At 47.5% G+C, this 12,150-nt stretch overlaps 1 protein-coding gene across 1 annotated transcript in view; it reads left to right on the top strand.

The window, feature by feature from the left end:
- Positions 1–11,773, top strand: part of LOC144148018 (uncharacterized) — a 31,678-nt gene extending 19,905 nt beyond the window's left edge. The window contains exon 4 of the mRNA XM_077679619.1: positions 10,878–11,773. Coding sequence (XP_077535745.1) covers positions 10,878–11,028 — 151 coding nt within the window. The 3' untranslated portion in view covers positions 11,029–11,773. The remainder of the gene's footprint in view (positions 1–10,877) is intronic.
- Positions 11,774–12,150: the final 377 nt, after the last annotated feature.

Here is a 12,150-nt window from a genome sequence, read left to right as displayed (position 1 = left end):
TTCACCAATAGCGGAGTATATACTGCAGGTGCACGGACAGTAATGTATGTCACCAACGAAGAAGCGCCACCACACGTTCCACTCCAACAAATAACGCGCCGTTCTTGAGCATTCGCGAGTAACTCGTGAATGTTAATGCACATGACTAAAGTTACCCTAAGCTGCGACGGGCATTGCGCTACCTACTTTAAATTGACCGGGACTGGTGGCAAAATCATATGCACTACAGCTACCGATGTACCGGCAGGTGGTTTACCTGCATACATGCATACATACATGCATACATGCATGCATACATACATGCATGCATACATACATGCATGCATACATGCATGCATGTATGCATACATACATACATACATACATACATACATACATACATACATACATACATACATACATACATACATACATACATACATATATACCTACCTACCTACCTACCTACCTACCTACCTACCTACCTACCTACATACATACATACATACATACATACATACATACATACATACATACATACATACATACATACATACATACATACATACATACATACATGCATGTATGCCTACAATCCATATATCTAAGTTTTACCTCCAGAAAAAAATACAGAAATGGATGGTCTCTTCGGCAAAAAGCAAGTCATCGAGTTTGAGTAGCCCAAGACACCAAATTAAGTCAGAAAGAAAAAAGGAAGAAATGCGTTCAGCACTTCCAACTCAACAATACAACCTCAGTACGCAATGACAATGCACCAGAATTTCGAGAAATAAATCTTCCAAAGAAATAAATAAATAGAAATACACTCGTATTACTCGGTACCACTAGTTCAAAACATCCGTACAAAACAAAAAAAAACGTCTAACTGCAGCCTCACTTCAGTAAATAGTAAAAATCAACTAAACCTCGAAATTTCTGCAAAGAAGCAAACATATCATTGCTAAACAAAAACATAAAACACGCACTGCTTGATCTCAATAACGGAACCCACAACGACACTTTACAACACCTTACAATGCACATTGCTATTTATAAGTGCCCCTAGTGTAAGGTCCACTCATGAGGACAGTGGCCAGGCGCCCCTGCCTCACGTGTGAAAAGATGAATGCCGCCGCTTGGTCTCGCCGCACAGCACTGCCGACACTACGGTGTGGTCGCCGTCAGTTCGCTGCGGCGCTTTTGGGAGACGGCTTGTCCGGATGGAAAAATGCCGCGGAAATACTCCTCTTTACGAATGCAGACGGCCGCCAAGTTCCGAGGATCGTTGGCGTAGCGGACAAAGAAAGGGGCAATTGTCGTCGGACCGAACGGCACCGGCGGCTTTTCCGCGAGATCCCTGTGTTGCGCGCCGGCCTAGGAACGGCCGCTTTTCGGTAGCCGCCGCTTTTCACCTGCACCCTTCGGAAGCACGTGTTTTCCCAGCAGTGTGCTTGCTCGCCCGCGCGCAGGCTTTTGATCCGAAGTTGGGGGCGTCTAATTGAATGTTCGGCAAGTGCTGAGTGACAGCTATCTACGTGAATTTGGGCCCTCCCTTACGAGTGTACGAAAGCTAGAGGGGCGTTCCCGAGCAAGAGTAATACCGAGATGTTATAAGGCCGAACTTGGCCGTTAACCAGTGTTCTTGCCTGCGCTCTCAGATAGGCAGTTTCCGGCGAGGCAGAAGTGTAGGGTCCGGCGTAAGGATAGGGTCGAGTTCAATGCAGAGAAATGATGAATGTTCGGACGGAAAAAGGGTGTGAGATCCAAGGATTATGGCGGGGAGAATGCTGGTCTGCCTATTGGAAGTCCTGAAAATCAGGAAGTTAGTTTTTTTGTGGGTTAACAACTATATAATTGTCGCTACACCAGTTAACGACGTTATTGAGCACAGTATTCAAATTGGAGGTGAGAGCAGTTATCGATTGATTGCATAAAGATATTGTGGTATCTTCGGCATATACGACACAATGAAAGGAATGAAGTAATTTTGGAAGGTTATTCATATACAAAGCAAAGAGAAGCGCACCCAAAATGGACACTGGGGTACACTTTGGTTAAATGTTCTGGTTTCAGAGACGGTGTCAGCCACATATGCTGTGTACTGCCTGTTGAGCAAAAAACTTTTTAATAGTGTTAGAGGTGGCCGTGTTGAATCTCCCGCTGGCTATGCGCCAGTCATCATCGTCATCATGTCGATTCCCCCAGTCATTAAATCTGTCATCCGCACTAATAGGGCAGTCATGGCCCAGGTCTGCCTTACGTTATTCTTCCGCTACATCTTGGTGCCTGAGACCCGGGAAGACGACCGGATGCGACAAAGGAGACCACCGACGTCCCCTCCGGCTTGAGGTTAGCAGAACCCCTCTCCTTTGACTGATGTTAACGCTGCTCAGGCCCGCCCTATGCTAGAGGTCAGCATGGCTGGCCCTGACCATCTACCGACGACTGACCGAATGCGTGCCAAGGATAAGCTGCGCCGTAGGCAACGCATACTTCGCGGCGCTAGTGTGGGACATCTGAAGGTAGCGACGAATCTTCTGGATGCCACCTCAGCGTCTCCGCAGGACCTGCAAGAGGCCATTGACCAGCTGTAGAGTAAGGACACCATACTTTTTGAGGTGGAGCAAGAAATCATCGATCTTCTTGATTCTGAAGAAGTGGGACATGGTTAGGTCGACGCATTGGCGTACCCAGGACATGTATGCATTGCCCTCAACCAGCTGCGCTCCCCCTTGAAGTCTACAAAGGCTTCGGGCCTCGGACATGAGACCGACGTCACTTTCGCCCATTCAGATGACCGTCCTCAACGCGGCTCACGCAGATCGGCCTCGGCAGTTGTCTTGCCTAGGCTACAAGTTTCTGCTTGTCATGGTGATCCACGTGGGCCCTAGTCGACGCTAGGCAGCGTGAGCACTGTAAACCGTGTGGAGCTCAGCTTGCTGGCGCATCAGACAGATGTCTTGACGTTCACGTCTCCGACGAGGATCGAACGAAACAAAGGCAGATGCGACCGCTTTGCGCCCACCATGACGTCCGCTACCTCGTCTGAGGCTAGCGTGAGGCCAGAAGATCCTTTCGAGACCTACTGCTTTATGACGGTGGCGCAAGAACCCGTTCCATACATCGCAACAGGGGATGCGGAGAAGAGCTTATTCCCCCAAACAGAACAAGCGAACACAATCAAGACTAATTTGTCCGTAAACGCCTTGCAAGTCTCTGCGCAGGAACGAGCCATCGTTACAGCTCAGGACTCAGCCTTACAAAATGCCGAAGGTGAGGCTCATAGCAAAAACCGGCAAGTGAAAGCCGGCTACGAGGTGGCATCAGGCGTTCCAACACAAGAAGGGTGTGAAGAAGGTGAGGCTACGCCTGCCGCAGACAAGGAAAGCTCGGTTGCTTCCGCCCAAGCAGTACACGATAAACGTGAGGCAAAGGACGTGAACCACAACGTCGAAGTGTCACCGTACGTGTTCGAGGACATCTTCGTTGCAGAATTCATGAACAGAAAGCCTTTACTTGAAGATTTGAAAACCCGCGGTAAGCAGAAGACCGGCCTCAGAGCCCCGCTAGACTCGCTGCACAAGGGATACCGCAAAAGCGAAAGTTCGAGAGTTGCCCATAACCTTCAGCAAAATAGTTGCGTCACTGAAGGACTGCAGAAGTTTCAAAGAGCTTGGAGCGCCAGTTTCGTTGGTGACCGCTTTGCTTGGCGGCCCTTGGTTGTTCTGAAAGCGGCAAGACAGCGCAAGCACCGCTGGAATTGGAAGAGAAGAGAGATTTCCAGCAGCTTTCTCTGTATTGACTGGGATCAAAAAGCAACATTTCGGATTGTGGGCATATATTGGTCATCGTCGCACGAATTCTGTTGCGGGCGGGGGTGTGAGGCGTGGTCAGTCGTGTAAGCAATGTAACCCCAGATTATGGTGCCCGTGTCTGATGACTGATGAAACCCTAGCGGGCTTTATCCTCCCACTGCCTCACTCCACTCGCAAGACACCTGATCAGAGGTATCATTCCGTCAATAAAAACAACGCCATCTCACTTCGCTCGACTAGGAAAGTGCGTAACGTGGTTAGAACGACGCGTAAATGATCTGCGCACTCAAGATGAAACCGCGACGCAGCGTAGGCATGTCCGAAAGGCACCAGGAGTGGCGCATCAGCTCGTAACGCAACGAAGTGTCCAGGCAGCCACTCGAGCTATCGAACGTCGTAGGGATCTCTCTGCACGAGCGTCATCCCATAGGGAGCGTGTTAGTAGAGTACGCAGCAAAGGGATTGAGACACGGTGCCAGCTCAAGTCCTCAACAGAGTTCGGTTTGCGCTGCAACGATTGTGCCGGAACATTGAAGGACGCCATGGTACTCCTTAATAGCAGACGTGAACGTTGCGCGTGCGGAAGTGTGTTGAATCTCCCGCGGGCTATGCCCGAGTCGTCATCGTCATCTTGCCGATTTCCCCTGTCATTAAATCTGTCATCCGCGCTAATAGGGCAGCCATGGCCCTGGTCTGCCTTGCGTCGTTCTTCCGCTACAGGCCCTGTTACCCCACATGCTTGTATTTTTTGGAACAAAACAGCGTGGTTAATCGTATCAAATGCTTTACTGAAATCTGATTGATTGATTGATTGTAGGGTTTAACGCGCCGACGTAACGCAGGCGATGAGGCGCGCCGTAGTGGAGGGCTCCGGATTAATTTTGACCACCTGGGGATCTTTAACGTGCGCCGAAATCTCGTACACACGGGAGTTTTTGCTTTTCGCCTCCATCAGAAAAGCGGCCGCCGCGGCCGGGAATCGAACCCGCGACCTCGTGCTCAGCAGCGCAACGCCTTAGCCACTGAGCCACCGCGGCGGGTCTTTACTGAAATCTAAACAAACTGAATCCACAAAACATCCAGGTGTCGATTGATTTTTTATATAGTCTGTTATGGATAGTAAGGTTAGGTTAGTAGAACGCCCCGATCGGGAACTAAATTGGCAATCACTCAGAAGATTAACTTTACATAAATAGGTGTTGAGGCGCTTAGCAAATAACTGCTCAATTAATTTACTAATGGTGGGGAGAATAGAGATGGGCGAAAAGTAGAAATTAACAGCCAGTTGCCTTTTTTAAAGATGTCTGTGAACTTTGCTTTTTTTAGGGACACTGGTTTAGGGACACTGGTAAAAAACACTGGTTTTTAAGGTAAGGTTGATTATGTTACTGAGCGTGTCGGAAATGAGATGACCAACCAATTTTAAATGGCGTATGGAAATCTTACCTAGGCCAGCACTTGTATTTTTTTAGAGAAGAAAGCGTCGCACAAACTTCGTTTGCTGTAACAGGTGAAAAAAAAAGACTGGCTAGCAAGCTGGATGTTATGACGCTCATTTATATCCTGACGAGTGTGTGTGTAACAAGAGGGAAAGTAATAACTGAAAGTATTAGCAATAAGAAGGAATTGATGCAAGGTTATGCCATTATGGATAATTTTGCATGTAGGAGTGTTAGTTGTGTATGTGTCAAGAAAGTTGTTCAGTAGATCCCACTGTTTTCAGGATTGTTTTTATGTTCAGTGAATTTGGATTCATAGTACCGCTTTTTTGCCTGTTTAAATAAAATGTTTATCAGAGAACAGTACTTTTTATAACGCAGCACAAGCTTCGAATAAAGGATTGCCTTTTTTGTTTTCTCTAAAAGTTATCTTTTTTATGATACTTTCTAAAAGCCCACTAGTCATCAAGGGTTATCCGGGTGTTCGTATTTCTTTTTACTTGTGATCGTGTTGGTGCCTAAAGATACCGCTCTTAAAAATAACAAAGAAAACTGCTGCAGAGCTTCCTCAGCATCACACAGAGAATCAACTATCAACCAGTCAGTTTCTGTGATGGCTTCAACAAACTTGTCAGAATCGAATATGGAAGTGTATTGCATAGTGTTTCTACATAGCGCTTCAGTGTCAAAGGTAAGAAAAATAGGAAAATGATCAGTTACGTAAACGTCCACCACGGCAGGCACAAGAGGAGGCGTTCTATTACATAATGCGTGATCTATGAGCATGCGCTATACCTGTGATGTGCATCTAGGGGGGCATTAATCAAGGCTTCAAGACCAAACCCTGAAAAGCAATCAGTGTAAGCAGTGTTCAAGTTGGAATCAGTATTTAACAAGTTAATATTGATGTATCCTACTAATATAACGTCCTTATTTTCAATAGTTAATTTGTTGAGGATAACATCAAGGCCAAGCAGAAAATCTGGAAGGGATGATGAAGGCGAACGATAGATGCAACCAAGAATGAAGCTTTTATTGTTATGTGATACGAAGGAACGCTGCACTTCGACCCAGACTGATTCGCAGAGGCTGATACTTGGCGAAAGATCATCTATGCGCATGCACAAGACGTCACGCGAGATAAAAACAGCTGTTTCCTTGTGGCTGTCTGTTGAACGATGGCAGTACTCGGTTTGGTATGAGGAAAAAGCGTGCAGGTTACCATCAGAATTTAAAAGCCACGTTTCGTAAATGCAAATAAATGTGAACTTGTGATTAATTGAGGCGATAAAGCTATTCATGGTGTCAAAGAGTTTCCGAAGGCTCCGGGCATTAAAGTGGAACAGTGACCAATTGTGGTTAGAAAGGAGGAATTTCGCTTGATTTGGGGGCAGCAAAGGCATTTGTTACTAAGTGAGTTGGCATGGATCAGAAGGAATGGGATTAGGCACGCATTAGGTGAACACGCGCAGGTCGCTCTCTGTGGCTGTTTTGTTTGCCTTTTCCCATGCCATCCAAGGCAGTTTTGAATTGTCTAAAATACATGGATACAACAACCTTGCTGTCTTCCGTTTTGCGGCCTTTGATATGGCAGTTATCGGTCCACAAGAATCACCAGCCAAATTCCTTCTTGAGGTCCAGTGCCTTAGAGAAAAGTTTCTTGTTTTCGAAAGTGAGGTGCTCGTTGACAAAAACAGGGGCCTGGGTTGCACCAGAGAAGCCGATGTGGTCGTCTTTATTCTAGCTTTCCGCGCCTTTCGAACAAAGTCGTTTTTCTTTTCACGCCATACGAACCGTGAGATAATGTTTTTTTCATTCTTGCTTTTCGACATAGTTGGGACGCCGTGGATAACATCAATTTTGCAAGGCTCGACAGGGCACTCAATAGTCTTCGACGCAGTCTTCGCTTTCGGTTACAGGAATTATCTTAATCTCGATGTTGTTGAGTCTCGAGTATTGCTCGAGCTCCGCCACCCTTTTTTGTAGAGCTGTGTTGTGTGCCACAAGCTGTTTGTTTGACGCTATTAGTTCTCTCTGCTTCGAATTCATCTCGTCCTATTCCTTGCTTACGAAATCCACACTTTCTCCAAGTTTCACTGGTCCCGCAAGACCTAGCGTTTCCAACTTAGCCTTAACCTTCAAGGTAAGATCCTCGACCATACCCTCAAGTTGCTGATCGAGTAGGGAATCAAGATCTCAATTTTCTTAGCGAGTTGCGCTGTTGTAGGCATGGTTGGGACCACCGAGCGCATAGAAAACAAAAGGACGCTGGGCAGCAGTTGCGGCAAGACTAATACCAGAGAACATATGTAGCAAGAGACCAACCTGCGGGTAGAGCAGACAGAACTTAGGAAATGGTCCTTGTTGTCACAACTGCTGCGGCCAAGTGAAGCTGGCGGTGCCTTGCGAGTTCCTTTTGAGCACCCTTGGTGATGGCGACGAGTCGACGGCGCAGACGCAGCAGCCTGCATACGGCGCGGGCACAGCAGGGTTTCTTGGGGGCCAACGCTTGACGCACACACGCAAACATGCGGTGCAGGCGCGCGTGCATTTGACCACGGTGGCGAGTGATAACTCAGGAACTCGGGGGTGTTGAACCGGCGACCGAACTGCTGGTAGAGTAGCCAGCACTTAGGACATGGTCCTTGTGGCCGCACCTGCAGCTGCCAAGTGCAGTTTGGTTTGCAGGGCGGGTAAACGAAATGTATAAACCCCATACAGACAGCTGACTCCTAGAGAAACGCTACATATTTCGCAGTGCTTGCCACGAATGGGACTACATTTTGTAATTTAGTGATTTCCAATTCGGCTGTGTTTTAAGAGGTATTACAGAAGGCAAAAGTAGCAACAGGTTCTAATAAAAAGGAATTGTAAAAGTCCCTTCAGCTTTCACGCAGTTCTATTCAGCTGACTAGTTTAAATCGGTATAAATGGGAATCACTAAGCTCGCATAAGGCATTGTTTCGGTGACTGCGCTTGAGTCGCGTGGAGGTGTAGCCCTAAGCTAGCACATCTGGATGGCTAGGTTCCGCTGTCTCCCCCTTCGAAAGACGCGCCTCTCCGTTTTCGCTCTCCCGACTCACGGCCGGGCAACAGCGGCGGCGTCCGCCGCTCTAGCCCGGCTGCGGTCGACGCTGCTGCGGCGCTCGGAACGCCGCCCCCGCGAATTCCATGTAACGGCTGGCAGAATCTCTGGATTCGCACTTTGTTGAGCCACGTGTATGAATTCACGTGGCGTCACATGGGCAATTGTTGTGGGTGTCGTTTAAAGCTTTGCTGCCCAACTACCTTTACAGCGTGGCTTGGAGCCAATTTTAAATGCATAGCATTTCTTTAACTCGCACTGTCACCCGTCGTCCCTCGGCGTTGTCCGCTCTCAACAACAGGTGCGGGCGCGCATGCGCGTGCTCCGGCTCTGAAAGAAGCGTTGCAGCAGCAGGTGCTACCTCCTCTCCCTCTACTGCGCGCGCTAAGGCAGCGGCGAAGCGTCTGCGTCGAGCGGCCGATCCCGAGCGTCGAGAACGAGAGGACGCCGCCAGTCGTCACCGTAGAGCTGCGGATCCATCGAATCGAGAGCGAGACACGGCTTCCAAACGTCAGCGGCGAGCGGCGGACCCCGCGTTACGAGAAGGAGATGCCGCGGTCGGCCTTGTTGACGTAGTCCACGACGTACACCGCGCACGCGTAGTGGTCGAGGATGATCTGCAGGTCCATGTTGGAGTCGAGAACCCTTCCGATCCACGGGTTGAACGCGTTCACGCGCTTCTCGGCGGGGGTCCTCGCGTGAAGCACGCACGGACGCGACGCACCAGCCCCCAGAATCTCCGAGTACTCCTCCCCGGACCGCACGTCGAAGGCCCGCAGGAACTCGTCCAAGCTCGCAGACTACCCGTGCTCCAACGCCTCGTGCATTTTGTCGTACTTGGCCTTCAAGCGCCGTCGACGCACCCGTACGACAACAACTACAACTACCACCGCCAACTACCACAACCTACGCCACGTGACCACCCCCAATTCTCTGGATTTACTCGTGTCCCTCGCGCGGGGGCATGCGACGGGGGCACTTTTTTTTATTTCCCCTCGTATAGCTGTGGAGTTGTGTACAGTAAGAAGCTCCCGTCTGCTGTCAATAAAAATCTTCAAAAAATGCGCGCCGGTGAAGCCAGTTCATTGAAACCATCCCGACATAAATTGTACGGAGCTGGTCTTGGTCTGGTCCAACTACTACATAACCATGAGAACTATTATCTGAGCAGGTGTCAAAACTAATTATCAGTCACCTTTCTCTAACAGCATAAATCCACGGCATATAAAAGGCGAGGGCAGCCCTAAGAGGTGGCTTTACGGGTATGAGAACACAAGAAGATTGAATAGAACTGAACATACCTTCATTATATCGGATGTGAATGGCTGTGTCGAAGGATGAAAAACAGAATAAGTTGTATGGAGAGAAAGGAGTGCTAAGTAAGGGGCAGGAGGGGTGACGAGTGCCGCCTTTTGACGATATTTGCATTGGAGCGGGTAAATCACGGACACTAATTCACTGACTTATGATTGTGATAAAAATTAATTTCCATTTTTTACAGCAAGAATCGTCAGCAAGAGCACATTTAATGTATCCAAGGCTAGAGAAGACAATATGAACATTGTAAAAGACCTCTTAATGCCTCAAAATATTTAAAAACCCAAGATGTTGGTTTGATTGAAGTCTTGAAAGCGCTTCTTGCGCGTTTGTACGGGATACACATAAAAGGAAATATCTGTTGGATATCTTCACGCGGCCGTGAAATAATAAGAAATTGTTCAGAAATGAATTTTCTTGTTACCTTCGTTAAGAGAGATATTTCCCAAAATTCAGCTTTAGTGGCCCCTACGCCATGGCAACAATGTACTCCATCAACTTGAAGTAAATAGGTACAAAAGCTTCAGCTGGACTTCAGAATCTCAGTGGAACATGTCTCTTAAATATTATTGTGCAACAAGAGCGAACTTCTACTTCGCTCATAAATCGACTTAACGTATTTTCAAGGCAGAAGTTCTATAGTGGTATAAAATCAAGCATCTATGTCGCACAGAATACAGAAAACGGCTGCCATTGGGCATTCAAAATTACCTACTGCCCAAACGATATCAAGCAAGTCAATAAATGCTCACAATTTAAGGCCCATTTAGGAACAAAGATTTCAATATCAGTATCACTGATTCAGCTGATGAAAATAAGCGGCAAATTTTGCGCTGGTGCCATAAAAACCAGGGGCCTCCGGAGAACGACACAGGCATGAAGACTATTGGTTTTCCTTGCTATGGGGGAGGAAAAATAAGCAAGTCAGCATCTATCCCTCTATGTTCCATTCCAAAATATAAAGCACCTAACTCGTATTTCCGCTAACACTTATTTGCCAAGCCAAAGGCAGAAACACGGAGCGCCACTTTACTGACTACCCTGCTGAATCTTAACTGTTTCAAAGCATAGGTAAACAGCGCATACTGTTAAGTGCGTGACAACTGCACCCATTGCAAAAAATTGCAATATATTGTACTGATGGTTAGTACAAAGTCACTGCTATTAGCAATGCAACACCTAAATTAAAATATACATATTAGGCGAACTGATTACGTGTTTCCATCCTGTTTTACTTTGCAGATGTAGACCTGGGAGACCCGACTGCATTCTCGCCGCACCGGGAAAAGGTGCTTATCCTCGGTGCTGTCAAGGACTTCTGTGGTGCGGCAGCCTTCGGCCGCGAACTCTACTATCAGTTTGGGTTTTTCGACCCTACTTCTGGTTCTTTTAACCATGTTTTTTGTCTAGACCGTAATTAAAGCTCCGATAAGCATATGATTCGCATTTTCAGTTGCGATATTTTAGTTATAAGAAAGCAAAATTAATACATCTTCGCCGAGATTTCACTTCCATTTCTGCTTCATTATAACCGCTGTAAAACAATGAGAAGATAAACTATTGGAGAAGAAAAGCCTTCCTGAGAAGCGTTTCCAGAGATTTCGTACTATTTGGTCGTCCCTGTCCTTGTACTAGAGGGAATATTTTAAAACGGTGGCTTTCAGCCAGATAAACAGGTTGTTTTTCTGGGGAACGTGTCTCAAGCATACCTACTCTCTTAATACATTTCCTCAAAGGCTCATCAAACGTGTCAAACCGGAACCCAACGCACCTGAGAACGAGACCCAAACTCGGATTTTCGCCGGTACTGAACACAAACCCTGAACAGTTATTTTTAAACCAGCTAAAACCCAAGCGAACCGGCACTGAACCGAGAAAAAAATGATGGCTGCCGGTTTCGTACACAAATGGTTAGGCATTTATAGTTGATGACGCGTGGTTAATGCAATTTGGGGTTTCCCTCGTATACGCTTCATCAACTTTGAATCTCTCGCATACTTTTCCCGTCAGGAGCTCTGTTTCAGAAGGCCCGGGATAGCTCTCTCCAGAGTTTCTAGCTGATTGATAAAACAAAGTCGTCATAGTAGCATGCGATAAACCTCGAGCGAAGCCCTTGCAATCTCTCAGACCAGTATTATTCAGCGCGCTCAATATAGTGATATTCGGCACCTGGTTAAGGACACTCACGTTGAAAACGCACGGCCAGTGCAAACTTCTGCGCGCAACGCCGTTCAGAATCAAATTGTAATATGCACTCCGTTGTGTAAAGCGGTTGATTGACCGTACAACCGATATTGTTGTACGGTCAACCTCCAAGGTCGGGGGTCATCCGCAGCTACATCGCCATCGCGAGCAGGGCGCGTGAAAGGGGAGCGCAAGGAGTGTGCTAGAACTGATCTTGAAATAAACTGGTGCTAACGCAGAGCTTCTGGGTCTGCCTCCTGCTTGCGGCTTACACCTGCGACCGCCCTTAAAACATGGTGTCAGAAGCTGAGTGAGAGCATCGCAAGAAACC

This window comes from Haemaphysalis longicornis, unplaced genomic scaffold (assembly GCF_048455015.1).
Source record: "Haemaphysalis longicornis isolate Haplotype H1 unplaced genomic scaffold, Haemaphysalis longicornis Haplotype H1 scaffold_71, whole genome shotgun sequence".
In the NCBI taxonomy this organism is placed as follows: Eukaryota; Metazoa; Arthropoda; class Arachnida; order Ixodida; family Ixodidae; genus Haemaphysalis; species Haemaphysalis longicornis.
Note: the sequence above shows the minus strand (reverse complement) of the source record. Positions and strands in the feature narration are given on the sequence as shown.